This window comes from Aulonocara stuartgranti (genome assembly GCF_965226115.1).
Source record: "Aulonocara stuartgranti genome assembly, chromosome: 12".
Lineage (NCBI taxonomy): Eukaryota > Metazoa > Chordata > Actinopteri > Cichliformes > Cichlidae > Aulonocara > Aulonocara stuartgranti.
The window spans coordinates 22,722,636-22,740,166 of record NC_138948.1 but is presented as its reverse complement, the minus strand read 5'-3'; the positions used below and the strand labels follow the sequence as shown (position 1 = coordinate 22,740,166).

General features: G+C 40.8%; 1 protein-coding gene across 5 annotated transcripts in view; it reads right to left on the bottom strand.

The window, feature by feature from the left end:
• LOC309718598 (uncharacterized protein) overlaps positions 1–17,531 on the bottom strand; it is a 311,824-nt gene that overhangs the window by 255,192 nt on the left and 39,101 nt on the right. For all 5 annotated transcript variants that reach the window (XM_082554024.1, XM_082554021.1, XM_082554020.1 and 2 more), the window contains exons 3-4: positions 3,153–3,195; positions 1,461–1,695 (exon numbers count right to left, since the gene is read on the bottom strand). In XM_082554024.1, the coding sequence (XP_082410150.1) occupies positions 1,461–1,695; positions 3,153–3,195 (278 nt within the window). The remainder of the gene's footprint in view (positions 1–1,460; positions 1,696–3,152; positions 3,196–17,531) is intronic.

The following is a 17,531-nucleotide window of genomic DNA, read 5'->3' as shown; positions in this document are numbered from 1 at the left end:
TTCAGACAAAAAGGGGAAACTGAGCCTTAGGGGTGAAGCAGGCAGTTCCAGCCTATAGATTCTTTACAACAATAGCCAGTATCATATAGTCAGGAGACTGGAGGACAGCTGAAGATGGAGCAGCCTGTCTGGTCCTTCAGAAGGAGAGTGTATACAGAAAGGCAAAGGGATGAAAGAAGTGGGAGCTGGGTGGTAACGGACAGGGCCAGGTTTGGGTCTCCACCTGAGGCAATCAGAGGACACAAGTAAGCCTAGAGAGATGAACATATAAGTCTGGGATAGTCATACCACTGGGGCCCATGTTTTTTCTTTAGTAGCAAGATTTTAGAAGTGGGAGCAGTCATGCAGATCCAAATGGCCTTTGTCATTGAGAACAGGTAAGAGCTTAAGCCCATGAACCTTGACACACTGCTTGGTGGCTGGCTACCTTTTGCCCTCATGTATGAGGCCTGTCTCATATGAACTGAAAGGCCTCTCTATTGGATGTTTGTCTTAAACAACTGACTGTAAAAGCCAGCCTTTCAGTAATGACAAAACAGGCAACAATATTTGGGCCAAGAAATAGAGTAGAATGAAGTACAAACATATTAATCTATTTTTAAATCCACTCATTACGAAAATGAGCCTAAAGAGCTTCACATAGTGTATAACGCACTAATGTTGCTGCAAAATGCTGGGAGAATCTGTTGGAAATATAATATATCCAGCACACATGCACACAGCAGCACATACCCATATATCAAGTGCTGAGTGGCAATCATTCACCTAGACACTGCCACATTGTGGTAAATGGGCTTATTTTGCATGAGAAGGAAGAGGGAGCGATGGGCTGCAGCGAGCAAAAGAGGGACTGAGGGACTGAATCAAATGATATGAGTAGGCAAAATTAAGCTCCAATGCAAGTGGAACACTTCACAAGAGAGCCAATTTCAATTCCACAGCACTTAATTTAGGATTTGTGTGGTTCAGCAGCATGCTACTGTATAGTAAGCCACGTAAGGACAAAGCTTGAGAGGCAACTAACAAGAAGCTATCCAGGCTCTTGAGGTATCCATCACGTAGACCTGCCCCTACTCCCAACAGTGAATTAAAAACTAATATTATAGCTAAGAGACTGTGTGGATGTTTAAAGGGGTCATTAAAAAATCATATTAATTTTGCATCTGCAGTGTGTAAATTTTGGCTCCCTCTTCCATCAGTGAGAGCAATTACACAAACACTGTGAACCTCTTTCTGGATTGAAACTCTTCCTCTCAATACTTCTTAGATTTTTGCCCAATAGGCTTCACAACATTCTTAGCTGTGTTAGCCTAAACCTTCTTTCCCAGCTCTTCATTTTTCTATATTGCGTTTATGTAAATATGACCCAAACAACTTTAAGATAATCAGAAGCCACTGGGAGTAGTGATGGATTGGGTAACGATTTGTGCATAACTGTAAAGAAACCATAATCTTCATACCTGGTTCTCTTTGAAGTCAGCCCTCTGGAAGTCATAGCCTAGCTGAGCATAAAAGTTGTTCCCAAAACTGTAGACCTGCCCAGTTTCGGTCCATATGAAGGAGTGTCGGCTTCCACAGGCTATGCCAACTACATTGGCAAAATTCCCATCTAGGTGACTTCCTCTGACGTTTAGTTCCTGTGGCAATTTGACTTCGACTGGCTGTTTTTTTACTGCCCTCTCTCCATTACCCAGCCTAGGGAAAAAAAAAGAAAATAAGACAGAAAATACCTTTAGGCTTTTTCTTCTTCTGCAGTCATTCAATATTCTTTATATTCTGCTATTTACACTTTAAAAGTTTATTTTCTTTAACACTGTTTCTATTTTATTGCAACATAACAAAAGACACCACCAGAAATCGCTTTTACTTGCACTACTCCAATGATACTATAATTTTACCTTTGAGCTATTTTTCTTCTAACCAAACAAGAGTCGCCTAATAAGCATGTTTCAGTGAGGTCAGTTTTACATTCCGGGGAAATCGCTGAACCCAACTTAATTTGAAGCTGTACAAATGACTTTACACAGGCCAGAGCCGAGACTCGTTTCTGCTTCTGCATGCCTAGTGCGAGTGAACAAAGAACATCCAAGCCCCTGTTTCAAGATGAGCTGGTCAAACGCAGCCCCAGCACCCCTGTGACCTATGAGCTCCCAGCAGCTTCAAACGGAGCTCTGCTGTTTGCTTCTTGATAAAATGCTCCTCTTTGTATTTGTTTCCCTGAGCCAGCGTCATAACCTGCAATGCCCCGGCCATATCTGCTAGTTTGCGGCATGTCTGGGAAAAATAACAAACAGTCTTCTCCATTATTTCCACAAACGGGGAACGAAAGGTCCTCGCCCGTCATCCCCACGAGAGCCTGTATTGATTACAACAATGCTTCAACTCAAGACAAGACCACTCTGGGGTCACAGCTATTTCCATCAGAAAGTTTGCCAGTTTAAATTTACACAGCTCCCTCGTACTCTTCTCCTCTCTCGCCTCCAGTGAGACACACAGGAGAGCTGAGGAATTTTCAGATATCAGAGTGCCAGTTGTGTAACACAGATGCTCACCCTTTGCTCTGCAAGTGGGTGTTGCAGAACTCCAACTATAGGCTCCTCCAACTATAAGCGCCCCACTAGAGAGCCCCGACCTGCTTAGACAGGTCAAAGCATCATCAGTAGAGAGAGAACCGCAGACAGAGAAATGGAGATTGAGAGAAGGAGACTAAGGGACAATGGGAAATGATGAGAGAGTGAGAAGTGATGCCTTTGTTCCTTTTATGTATTTCTCTGAGGTCTGCCATGCAGCTGTTTGAGTACTTGAGGGCCACTGAATCACTGTAGTCCCCATGCCCTTAAATGTCATTAGAGCCAGACTGGCTCCTGGCTGGAGAAGTTTTAACAAGGAAGCTCATCAAAAGATAAACAACTTCTGTTTGTTTATAACTATGTCTGAGTTTGTTTGTCTGTCAGCTAGCCTCTTTCGTCCGATTAATATACAGCCATGCAGTACACCGGCAGAAAACAATAAGACGTTTGAATGGCCAGTGGGCAGAACAAACTGATAGCTTCACAGACAGATGAGTAGTTCCCCAAAGTATCACTACTCATCCTCATCCTTCACACACCATCAAAGCAAGACAGATAACGTTACTTCTGACATTTACTTACTGTCCACTGGTGCCATTTCCCCATGCAAAGATCTTGTTATCCACTGTAGTGAAAAGGAAGAAGAGGACAATGTTATTATATGACATGTCGGCCGAAACGCGTCAACGGTCGTTTCAAATTCTTTGAGACAATCTTTGGACTCGCATGTGGCTACTGCTGTTGAAATAATGACAAGTGGTAATGCTTAAAAGCTGCAGATGTTTCACAGTAATGGCTCAGGTTGTGTGTTTTCCCTTTTGTCCTCAAGTGTAGAGTGAGCAGTGCCATGTCAGCGGGTGGACCCTTTCCCGCTGCGTGAAGTTTGATTAATACAGCCTCGACAGAGAGTTCAGAGACTGGGGCCGCCTCTCACACACCCTGCTGTAAAATAATGAGCCTTCAGCGGGAAGGAATAATATACATGGGAGACACTTCCTTAGAATAAGTCCAAGCTGAATATATTCAAATGAAATGAGGAGAGAAGGCAATCCTAACTGATTAGACTTGTCTCAAAGAGAGGGCGAAGCCCATATATTTCTCCTTCTATGTACATGTATTTAACTGTCACCTCTGCACTAAGAGTCCAACATGGCACTCATCCATTTGCATATAGTTACTATAAATACCTGGACCTTACCTGTTCCTGCAGTGATTCGAGTCACGCTAGAATACAGACAAGTCTTATTGGTCTTATGGGAACTCAAACACCACAGGGGTAACAGCCAATAGCAACAGACTTTACTCATCAAGCCAGCGGAGCCCTCATACATTATAGAGTAGGCTTTATGATTTACCTAAGCTTGTCAAAAGAGAAAAATTATCAGGCAAATGTGGGGTAATAAATTGCAATCCGTGCTGCATATGTTTGACACGTGACCCTTGGCATTTTAAGGATCGGGTTGTATGAAAGAGTCACAGGCAAATGTGGGGAAAAAAGAAAAAAACATGAAAAGTGAAATATCACTTGGGAAACTTTGAGGAAAATGTTCAAAACATTTGAGGGATTGCTCCTTTTGCCAGAATACAACACCTATTGTGCACCTACGTTGCACTGATACATAGATATTGTCCCTAATTAACCAGTTTCTAATCAAACAACTGTAGAGCACACACTTTTCTTTACTTTGACTGATGTTAAAATACTACATCTTCAGACTATGGGTAGATTTTCTGCAGAATACAGTACACATACACGAATCAAAGTTTTTTACTAGTCAGTCTCATTAAATCATTGGTGAAGATCTGTTGATTCAACCTCTGGAGGTGACAGCCAGTGTTTTGGCCAGCAGATTTCTGGATAAAGGATAACTGACTACCTATTCCATGAGCCTCTCACTGTTTAGAATTTAGATACATTTTAAAAAGAGTTGTGTTCCTCAGTTTCACTCCACTCCAAACTGTACACCCACACCCAAAACCAACCCAAAGTATTGACCCACAAAGCTTCCAGTTTCTAGATTCTGATTTTGAATATTCAGATATGTGTTTAGAGAAATTAGCTGCAAATATGATTATGTACATCATCATTTATGCAGTCATCTACGTGTTCATGTGCTACTCGAGCATACAATGCAGAACTGCTCCACTACTTTGGCTGGTTTGCTACAAACTAAGATCAAGCAATCAACAAATAGACTGTAACTTTATATTCAAGTTGGGCAGCAGAAATAAACTGCACTTTTAATATGCAGACATTTTATAACCTTTCAAGTGCATTAGGTAATAATTCATGTGAAATTACCTCCTCTAGCTAGATTCAGGACATACTGCTCAATGGACCAACCACAATATTTATGAAGTGCTGCTCAATACTGGTCTATGTACATTTTCAGTGTTCACATTAATAATATAAACAAAATTAATTAAATGAAATTAATTAAACCACCATGTTTTAACAATACATAAAATTAAAAGAAGAGATTGTTGTTGCCTCAAATAGCATCTTTTTTTTAGACTCTCATTCTATGTTTTTTATAAAACAAAACTGTAGCAATTATGAGTCTAGTAAACATGAAGCATGATGTTTTTTTTATGTTTTCTGCATATGTTCCATAATAATATAATGTTTTATCATTTACATTAAATACACAAATACTGTAATTTAACCATTCGCTCATACATTATGGTGGAAAGCCACTCGCCTTAGAAATGTCACTATTATGAAGACATTTTTAATATGTATATTAATATTTACATTTACATACATTATATATGTTTTTGTCTTTTAAGTGTCTAATTTTAAAATTCAATTATGCGTTTGTGTAAACGGGTTACATTTAACATGGCAGTATAGAAAAATATGTGTGTATGAATTAAAACGTGCCTTTTCGGCAGGCTATTATTGACATGCACCACAGTTCAGGTTGTGTGTAGCGAATGTTCTCCCTAAGACGCTTTAAGATGTTGCAGTGTAACTCAGCTTTGACAGCCTGGAGGACAAACTCACAGTGCACAATCCTATGAATGTCAAAGAAAATGATGCTCTTGCTCGTGCTTCTGACAAGTTCTCATGGCAGAGACTGCAGACTCTTCCAGTCAAGACTGCTCTTTAGTTTCTGAGAGCAAGCTCATCATCAGCAATGATCCTCGACACGCAGGTTAGTTCAGTGTGTGTGTGCAACAATAACAGTTTCTGAACTTTCTGACTGCAAGACGTGTAAGTTTGTTGCCACAACTTTACATGCTCATGGAAGCAACTGATTACTCTCTTGCAGAGCATACTCATGTAGCTAGAAGCACAGTATCAGCTGATTTCATCTTATGAACCATCACATACATGCAATAATGTTATGCATTTCAGACTGATTTTGGGAACAGATTTTAATTGGCTGATCCAGGTTTCTGCGACAAAAGCTGGACTGCACCTATCCTGGCTGTGTCCTGTCTCTGGCCCTAGGATAGGTTCCAGCCTGTGCAGCCCTGAATTGGATAAGTGGCAGAAGACGGTGAATGGATATTTCACTTTTTTGAACACCAGTGTAAAATATTAGTTTTGAGAGAATTTTAGGATTATGGCAGTTTTAACACTGTGATGTTACAAAACGTATCATAAAATGTTAAAACACCTAAAACTAACTATTTGTTTGTCTCACCTCACCTTTTTTCTCCACAAATGATACTAGGTTTTACATTAATCCTAGCCACAAACGATATTGTATATGATTATACAGATATATGTATATATGAGTTCGAAATCTCCTCGGCTTTCTGCCACAGATGTGCTTGTTCGGTTAACTTGTAATTTATCCTAAATATATCATTTTGACTGGTTGCCTGTGTTAGACCTGTGGCCCGGTCGTCATTTCCCATCTTATATATGATATACTATCATGTATTGTACTGCTGGATCTATTGCTTACAAGTTTCAAAAACAATACAGAAACTTTAAGCAAAATTTATCAACTATATTTCACTTGAGTGTCTGTGGGTTTACAGAAGAGCTTTAACTTTTTACGTATTTAAAAAAATATATATAAACACAGTCGAGCTTTACTTTTGGCTGGGATAAGAATTCTTAGTGGAATAATGAAATAAAGATGAGAGTGAAAATGCAATGGGAATAAAGACTGCGCCTATTTTATTTTGCAGTTTTGTGTTTTATTGTATCCTTTTCTTCTCGTACTTTTTATTTTTCTGTTTTTGTTTCTTTTGCTACTCCAACTCTTGAGAATTGTAACGTGGGAGTATGATAAATAGCAGTGGTTAGAGTATGTTGAACCGAAGCACAAAAAAATATTGGCAGCTGTAGGTCTGCTGTGTTGTTCGGCACACAGGCGCATTATTAAAGATATCTATTATCACCAGGTTTGGGTCAAACAGTAAACAACACTAAAAAGTATCTACATCTAAAATGTATTTTAGTTTGAGAAAACAGAAAAACTTTAGATTATAAAAGTTGATTATTTGGTTAGTTTAACAGTTTCAGTCTGATCCTTTCATATGCAGAGTGCTTCTTCCAACCCGTTTCAAAGGCTAAAAAATGTCTTTGCAAAGTAGTATTTAAATCCAGGTCTTCATAATTAATACACGTGCTCAGGAAAATGCATCTCTTTACTGTTTTATGTCCCTCACCTTGTATCTTTAAGCCCTCTGTTCTCCTCTGAGTGGCAGATGTTTTCACCCCCACCCTAACCCACCCAGCCACCCACACATACATTCTCTCTGTCTGTGGCTGGCATGGGGGCACGGAGGCCGACAGCGGTGCATCAGGCTGACAAACAGAACTGATGGGCTGGGCTGAGAGCGGACAATCTGGCAGGTTGAGTATTCACCCTCCTTTGCCCCCCACTAGCCCCTTGCTAGCCCCTGCTGCTCTGCACCATACGCAGGCACCGGCATCCCAGCGGCTGGTGGCCCATTGCTTTGCTCCCCCATAAAAATAGCCCATCCCATTATTCTTCTGCCTCCCTGGGGGCCACAAGGTCTCCAGCATCATTACCAGGACTAAGGATCTGACTCTGCCGCCACCACTTGGTACTCCCCCTCCTCTCCCCTCACTCCTCTTCTCTAATTATAGGTCAAGCACTCTTTTTGTAAATTATAAAACCTTTGTTCTTATCAGGAAAACTGAACAAGAAGGAAAGATACGACAGGAGGGCAGGGAGCAAGGAAGACGTGAAAAAGTATGTGTAAAAAGTGGAGGGAAGATGATGTAAAAATAAGAAAGGAGGGGGAAATTTTTCAATTATAAAGCCAAGCTAATTTGGTATGACCAGCGACTGTCATGCATGGTGACGGAGCTCCATTATGCAGTCATTTGAGCTCTTTCAAATTAGTTATGTTAATGTCCTGCGTGTGAATGTAACACTTGGATGGGACAAGATTTCAGCAATTAATTTCTACAGTCAGTGGAGAGACAAGCAAATTTATTTTCCCCCTCTCAGGGAATTGGTGGCGGAGGGAGTGAGGAGGGGAGAGAGCATTCTGGAGCAGGGAACAAGCTAAACACAAGACCTAAATAAAGCCTGAACAATGGGAGCCAATGCCTCCTCATTCATTCAATTGACAATGTTTTGCAGCTTAAACCTGTTTTATTAATTATGTTTGACATTTCCTTAATTAGTTTCATTTACACCAAATCAATCCCTGCTGCTGTACAGCGTCATTTATCATTTTAAAAAATTTGCATAGCCAGTGCTGACTTTTTCTACTTAATTATACATTAAAAGTGTCAGCCGCGCTTGCTGCCTGGCATTATCTGAGGCAGAAAGGTTTGTGGCTGGACGGGGGTGGCATTAATCATCAGGGCGAGCGCGGGCAAGGGGTGCTCCCGGTCGCCAGCGGGAGAGCCGAGCGGGCTTCTCATTTTCTAAGCTTGATGCTTTCGGGGCTATGGTGACCTTAATGACCTACGGGGAGAAGGAGACAAATCAACGACCTCCAGCCCCAAAAACAACTACATCTTGTTTACAAATCATGTGGAAAGGAAAGGCAGGAGCAGAAGCAGGGAAAGAAAAGCCAGGAAGATATGTAGGCAAATCAACAATACAAGTTGAGCTGCCATACTGTATATATGCAAGCACTAAAGAAATGGGTATTGTTTGGATAACAGTTTTTTAGGCTTTTATTTAACTTAATGATTAAAGGTAGCTCATTTGCATTTACATGTAATGTTTTTTTTTGGATAAAAAAAAGAAAGATCATCAGCTTCATGTGTCAGAAAGCTAGCTAATGTTCTTCATTCTAATTAAATAATGCCAGCATTAGTAGCTGAAATCTAAATGTATACCACTGTATCTCAAAAAGCAACTTAACCGGCTGAGTCAACTGGCTGAGTATGGCTATTACTTTCCCTTCAGCAAGTTTGTGAACACAGAGCAAACTGACAGCTCAAATACCTGGCAAGCTCACTCCTGAGTAAATCTTCTGAGTGTTGAGGTGAACATGGCTTTACAAATCACCCATTCAGGAACTGAGGCAGAAATTGGCAGGTAGGCAGAGCCGTGGTGTCAGGAGTGAAAATTACTCTGAAATGCGGAGCACAGTGAGAGACTGAGTGAGTGAGTCTCTGAATGGTGAAAGCTATGGGTGTCACTGTGTACTATGTTCACATGGGAAATCAAACAAGTGTATTTTGGAGGCGAGTCAACACTTTTGTCCTTTGGAAAATGAAAATATTTCATGTCAATTTAAATTCAGACCGGCCTCAGGTACTGCACATAAAAAAAGTGCATGGCATATCAGGCTCATGTTCATGCGCAGGTGAAACGGTTACTCTTACTGGTAAAAAGCCAGTCTTTACATCAATTGTCATATTAAATGTATCTTTAGGAGATTAAAATGCACAATGATAAGTATTAGACATAAGGCGAGGATACACCAGAGTCAAAGATGAAGAAAACCAACCAAACAGCTGATTTCTCAAAAAGGCCCCTGAATAAGATGTATTAAGAAGTCTGTAGCCATGGCTTTGCTTAAAAAAAAATATTTAAAGGGAAACACAAAAGAGAGGCAGACAACAAAGAACCTGATGAAGTGGCAAATACCTTGGCATGCTCCAACAGGAGCAGCACAGAGGCTACATGTGCACGGCTCGCTGCCCCCTCTGGCCCCAGCTAAAGTACTAACTATCCTCCCTGGCTCATTGTATTAAGATAATCAAGGTATCTTTGATTGCAATGGGCCAGATCAATGTTTGAAAATAAAAAAAAAAAGGGGGGGGGGGGTCTTGCTAATAGACAGGGAAATGCTTAAGAACGAATTGCTAAAATGTGGAGAATGGGGAGTATTAGACATCATTATTGTAGAAAGTTCCTAATCCGCATATTAATGCTGCACATTGACTGGAAAACTTTGTATTATTGCAAAGTACTTGAAATAAGCCACTAACTCCTTTCACGCATGAAAATATTATAATTTATATAAGTGATCACTTTAAAACTAGAACTTTCCTTTCTCTTCAGCCCCCCCACCCGAACATCACCATCAATTCCCCGACGAGAAGCACCCCTTTAAATGCAAAACATTTCTACTATCAAGGATTATGCTTCCTTTCAGGATATATGAAAACCCCTTTGAGAAAATATGATGATGAATTCATGGGCCTAAAACTCCGGGGTAGTTTTTACATTCGCAAAAAAACGGAAGGAGGGGAGGAGAAAAATCACCTATTTGGATGGCATACATTACCATTACTCTTGTATTGTATCTCCACTTTTCATAATGACGGGGATAAGTGTCCTGCACCGAATGCGTATCCGCTGACAATAGAGGCAGACATTACTTGGTTAAAAGCTTGGGGTCCTGTGGGTAAAGAGGCCCAGAGAATAAAGAGTATCCGTCATGGCTAACGAGCTATAAGGATAGCACATTGCCTTTATAAATCACTAGATCTTGCTGTTTATTTAAATTCATTGGTGCCTCATTATAACTGAGCTATGCACCTTTAGGTCTGAGTTGATTAGGAGTGCCATAGCTCAAAATGGCTTTTAATTCAGTGAAACGTAGCTCTGACCTTGGTGCCGTAACCCTGACTAAAACACGCAGCGACTCCCACATTAATAATGATGCTACCTTTACTGGGCCGCAGAGCTCTGCCGCTGCTACTTAAAATATGTATTATTAGTTACCAGCGACGGCACATTTATCACACCAAATTACCCTTCGGTGTAAAACTGCTTAATTCTGGGTCCCTGTACCCCTCTGCACTATTACCTGCTCTTTAGAAAGGCCTGGAATTAAATGTAGGGATGAAATGTCAGGGTAATGGGGAAGAGGATGCGGGTCGATGGGATGCACACTTGATCATTCCCTAGTGGCCTTCTCCACATCCAGACAATATACTGAATGTGTCCTCCTCGTAAAAGAAGCTTCATTGCATCTTGCTTTGCAGGCCTTTGAAGACGTAAAATGCTGTTACACTATAATATGCTTTACACTGATCATTAAAACTACATGCAAAATATTATCTACTTCATGTGGGCTTGAAGGACAACTATATATTCTAGGCATCAAGATCAAATGAAATATTTGGCTCATAAACAGAAACTTTGGATGAGCAAAGAAAACAAAAGCAACCCCAAACTTTTTAGTCACCAGAGCATTTTAACAGATCAACACATGACTTCAGCATACAATACATACACCAGCATTTCTGTGCACAACACAACAGTACCTACTCACATTCTGCCAGCCTATTGAGGAAACAGAGTGGAAACTGGCCATTGTTCATCCCCTGTGTGCCCACCAGAGACTGATTACTTGGACCAATCAGCTAAATGATTAGATCTATTAGGTACCTTAGAGTGGCCATCAACATCAGCTTGCCAAGCTTCAAGACCTGTGGGACTTAGCCCATCAGAGTCAACTCATTAGGTGTCTGGACTCTACCCAAAACTACAGCAGAAAGACACAAAGACAGAGGGCCAGGAAGACAGTAGGGAGAGACAGAGTGAGAGAGAGAGAAAACAAAACTTCAATAAATGAATTAGATGCCTCCCAAACAATAAAGCACCTTTGGGATCACTTGTGTTTATGTGGTTCAACATCTCAAGAACATGTAAAAACAATACAAAGTGATCTAACAGATAACATAAGTGGGAGTATTTTGAGTGTTAGCCACATATTCCATTGTTATAAGACCAATGGGAATGGACTGGTATACAGAATTTCTTTTCTCTAAGTATAACATCAAACAATCCAGTAATAATTTAGATTACCAGGGACAAGGCGATGACGGTTTTACAGAGAAACACAGACAGTGCTGGCATAAACACATTTCTCATATCAAACACAGCCGTACAGTACATAAATATATGCACAATACATTAATGGTTTCTGCTCATCTGAGCAAGTGGCAAGGCTGGAGCAGTGGGGGGAAAAGAGACGTTACACACATTCCATCAGATGTCGAATCAATTAGTCACGACCATCTTCCAAAGTCAGAAATAACCACTCGTCCTCCTGTCTCCAGGGAGCCAGGGATAGGCCTGGGCAACAGACGAGAGATGGGAAAGGATCCAGAGACCCAAAGGGGGGTAAAAGGAGGAAAATGAGAGAAAAGAAAAAAGGGGATAAATAATGCTGTCTGTTTTACACCGCACCGTCTCGCGTCTCTATTTTTTCACTAGTTTTCCGTATATACAGTAGGTTCTCAGCGGAAGTGTCTTTGCATATCAGAGGGCACTCGTTTTGCACACTGTAAATACTCTGGTCATTAACATTTGATGACATTATCTTCCTAATCGCACAATAGAAGGTCTCCTTCATAATGTATACAGTACATCGCAGCTGTAACACTGACTCGAACCCTTTTTTGACGACTCTCATTGGGCAGCTGTTTGTGTCTTCTCACTAACAACAAAGCCTTTAATCTGTTAATCTGAAGCATAAAGCAAGCACAAAGATCATGTGACCGCTTTGCTAAAAGGTAAAGGGACATGATTATTTTTCATAAAGAGAAGCACAATGGAGATCCTTTCCCTGGAGGCTAAAAATAATTTAATCTGGCATGTAGATGCACAAATAGCAGTCTTACATGTGAATTGTACCCATTATTACTGGTTTTCAGAAGTTGGTAGCCGATTAATCTGTTTCTCCTCATCTGAGCTGGTGTAGAGAGGAGAAGCTATTGTATCTGCTAAGATTTCCCTTTTGCTTTGTAATCTCCCTGAACCTCCAGATTAGAGCAGTTTATCTAAAGACTGAATAACATGATCTAAAATACTTTTATCAAACGTGTTACCCTCCACACCTTGTGTTCTAAAGCGAAATACCACCGTATTAGCCTAAATATTTGAAGAACAAAGTTCTTCTGCATAAAACAAGTGCTCTAAAAACAGTTTATACTCTATATGGTTCCTGTGGTAAAGTATGAGAGGGAGCGGTTCTTCGCTGAACACAACACTAACCAAGCCGCTGGGTGTAAGTGTTGTTGTTTGCCCACGGACTTGACCCCCTAGAATAAGCAAGGAAAAAAGTCAGAGTGAACTAGCAAGTGCAAGACAGAGACAGAGAGGGTACTTTGTGGGACCCAAAACCACTGCAGAGAAGGCCACAGACACCCCGCATTCCCTTCTGATTTCGTTATTTGTTCATATCGCAACGAATGGTTCTTGTTGTTAGGGGGTTGGCAGTGGAGTGTAGTCAAGGGGCGAGAGAAAACTGTGGTCCCCGCTCTGAATCCGCCACATTAGATGGCGTGTGTTTGTGCCCTAGGGATCGCAGCGCCTCAGCCTGTGTTTGGGGTACTTTGTCAGATGACTCAGTGTGTGTGATTTATGAGCTCTGGAAAGGTTGCATTTCCAGCACGCATGGACGTCCGGATGGTAAATGGAGAAATTCTGAATTTATTAACATACAATGAATGATGATTAATGTTTTGGTATAGATCATGCTCTCTTTTCAGATGTCTCAGTATGGGGGTGATATATGCAGCAATAAAATGATATGTATGTACTCAAAAGCACATTGCGTGAGCATCGAGTCCATGACTCTTAGACACATTTACTGTGTATATGTGTGATGCGAGTACTGGAAGGTTCCCTAGTGTTATCGGAACTCCGTGGACATTTATCTATGCACTGAACGACAGTACGACTTGTGCAAGTTCTACCCTCCACACAAAGTGAACTGTTCCCTTCTATGGGAAATGCACCTTGCATAGTCAATGAGGAAATGTATAAATTAAAAACACGAAAAACTGTGAGCAAAAGAATGCAATTTAGACCGATATCAGTATACATTTGGAGATCCATTCATCAAAATCCCCACCATTATTAGCTTTTGTATTCTACAACACATCTTGTGTCTCCCTCATCAGCTTTTTCAATATCTTCTCAAATACATTACTGCCAGTGTCGAGCGGGTATGTTCACCCTAGGCCAATTACTGCGTTGAACCATAAAGGTAAGCATTGCTGAAGAAAGTTCTCTCATATATTTGCCTTTGTGTCTCAGCCACCCACCGACGCAGGTGGGAAATACAGGTAATGTTGGACATCTTTATAATCACAAAGACAACAGAGGAATCAATATGCAGAAGCATGTTTCTGACAGGTTCTTGGAATACATCTATATGGGAGATTGTGAGTCTCCCAACACGTTTGCATCTCTAAACGGTGAATCAGGGTTGACCTCTACTTATGCAATGAGTCAACCATTTCAGCCTTGGAAAGAGGCTGCATATTGCTCCATGCTTGCACGTGTGTGTGTGTGTGTGTGTGTGTGTGTGTGTGTGTGTGTGTGTGGGAGGGGAGGGGGGGAATCAGATAAGTTAGATGGAGTGATCATTTCATTGGGCGGCCTAAAACACTCAAGTGTGTGTATGCATATCTTGATATGCACTTTGAAGTGACTGTATATGAGGTGCGGTATGTGTGCACGCTCTGTGTTTACTGCAAAAGTCTGAGCCCAAGTAGCGATATAACATAAATGTGTATAAGTATGTGCACGCGCTTGTGGGTTAACTTTATATGAATGTGGTTGCTGTCAGAAGAAGCTGACTGGTGATGAGGGATGGAGAGAATCAGAAACACATTGGGCTGGGAATGGGGTGTGAGCCGCAGGGTCGCCCTGGCACAAAACACAACTGCCTCTCACATCATTACCCTCATTCCCCTAATGCGCACAACACTTAGAGCTACAAACAGGCTTGAGTCCAGAACACACATATAGGCACACAAACCTACAGAGCCACGCACTCACACAGGATAAACTATACATATGCCTGCACTCATCCTCCAGCAACACATAATGTTCTTTTAAGTGTTCGAGTACAGTAACCAAAGCTGTGTCTTAACATTACTGAGAACTGAAGAAAAAAACCCTCAACACATTATACACATTATATAACAAATGCCGCAATTCTGATGGCAAAATATGTAACAGGCTGTTGCAGGTCAGAGTGCTGCATAGTGGCTCTCCAGGACCGGCTCTTTACAAAGTGAGCCAAGGAGGCACTTTTCCACATCCTTAGATCTTTGCCCATTCTGAAAACACATTCATTGCATTTGAGACCAAAAAAGAAATGATAGCCATTTCAAACACAATTGAGCTCCACTGGGAAAAGTATACCTATTCAACTACAGGACCTCCATAAAATCACAGTAGTTTCACAGTGTAACGGATGCTTTCCTCCCTTCTTGCTGCATGAGAGGTTTTAAGAATGGACCGGGGGAGCGCTTGAGCAGAGAAAGAAAAGATAAAGGAAGAGAAGAGCAGAAGATATGATGCAGAAGAGTGGAAGAGAGAGGTAAGCCAAGCATAAAATAACTTCAATCTAACATCCTCTCGGAAGGGGCGGCAGGAGGCAAATAGCAATCCCACCAATGCCGTGTACTCAAGGGGGTTCCCCCCACCTCTCACTGACCCATAGAGAAGAGGATCATGGGAGAGAAGGGATGAGACAAACCCACTTCAATTAAGCCACAGCGACGTCTCGTCAGCACGGCAGATGAGGTGTCAGAGAGTTCAGCCGTGGATAGATCACAAGGAAAAAAAACAGTTCCTGGCTCAGCACAGTCACAGTGTTGAACCTTTCTTTCTGTTCTCCTATTTTTCTCCTTCGACTCCTTTATACCTTTCTTCCAGTTTATTATACTAAGATTTTTTTGATATCTTGCAAGATTAGAGGATGGGCATACTTCTTATGAAATCTGTTAATCTAAAGCATAAAGCAAGCATATACAGATCATGTGACCACTTTGCTAAAAGGTAAATGGACATGATTATTTTGCATAAAGGGAAACACAATGGAGATCCTTTCCTTCCAGGCTAAAAATAATTTAATCTTTCGTGTAGATGCACAAAAAGCAGTCTTACACGTGAATTGCACCCATTATTATTGGATTTCAGAAGTTGGTAGCCGATTAATCTGTCTCTCCTCATCTGAGCTGGTGTAGAGAGGAGACGCTATTGTGTCTCCACAGATATTCTTTTTGCTTTGTAATCTCCCTGAACCTCCAGATTAGAGCAGTTTGCCTAAAGACTGAATAACACAATCTAAAAAGAGTAATGACAATGAATTATCCTAAATTATTTGAAGCATGGTTGGACAATTTCAGGCTTACAGATGACAAAAATTAAAGTTCTGATCCATAAACAACTCAAAAAACCAACACTCTGATAACAGATGCTAACATTAACGCCTTTTTTGCTTTTTCCTTTGTTTTTTTGTTTTGTTTTTTTTTAAAGACCAACAAGACTTTATATTCTTACACACTAAAAGTAACACAGTAATTCACCTCTTTTTGCCTAATGGCTCCAAAGGTAAAACAGGTTAAATAAGGGAAGAATAGAGGTCCTTCACTGAACACGGCACTAACAGGTAAAGGTCAGAATCACAATTTGTGGCATGCTGCGTACTGCAGTACCATATACTGCAATATTGTGCAATTTATCACCTTGTTTCCAACTGCAAATAATTTCCCCATTGGTAAACTTGTATGATTAACCTGATAAGATAAATTCCTCAGTCTGTTTCGCTCACTTTATTCATTTTTATTGTTGTCAAGAAGATCAACATTATCATTAAACCCCGTCATAAACTTCGCATGCACCTCACAAACTAACAAACTGTTTTGTATTACAAAACTTAACTAAATGCAAACATGTGTGGACTGCTATACTAATACAGGTATTTTGAATGCAAGGCAACAGCAGCAAACAGTTCACAGCGAGATGTTAGAGTTACACATAAATCCACAGTGTGCGACATGAAAGTTAGTGTAACTCTTTGTGCTGTGCTTATACTTTCCTCAACTTGATGTCTCACGTCTCTGCATCATGGGTACAGCCATACTCAGGCTGTGTCCATGTGCTCCCTCTGAATTGGTGTTACCATTGTTGGCTGGTTTTTCGGTTGAGCTGAATTAATGTTAACTTTGGTCTCCACAGTTAAACTTACCTCAGGATAGTGGTTTGTGAATTGATAGTTCTCTCAGTGTATTTACTTTCATACGACAGTCCTTGATAATGCCAATGCGTTATGTCCAACTTTTTTCCATTCCAGGAGTCACCTCCAAACTTACACCAAGTTGTGGATGCTAACATGAAAGAAACCAAAACTACTCATCCTAGTGTTGCTAAGGTCAAATAAACTCTGCAAACCTATTTGACATGGTGTGCATTTGCAACATTATGCAGGGTGCAAAGTGTTGCACATTTAAAACATGATTTCATCAATAAGGATATAATTAATGGTTTCATACTGCACCTAAAATATTTTTTGACCCACATTTAACTTTGGCAATTTAAAGTGTGCTAGGTTTCAAATGGGTTTCAAGGGTTTTGTCTTTTAGTCTCGTCTACTTGTCTTATTTTATTCCTCTTTTATAAACAACTAGCAAATTAGTCACCAGGAGCATCCCTACCCTATTGGCAGCACTGAAAAGAGGGAGGGAAACAAGTCCAAGACAGTAGCAGTGCAGGGAAGGCCATAGACATCTTACATTCAGTTATTTCC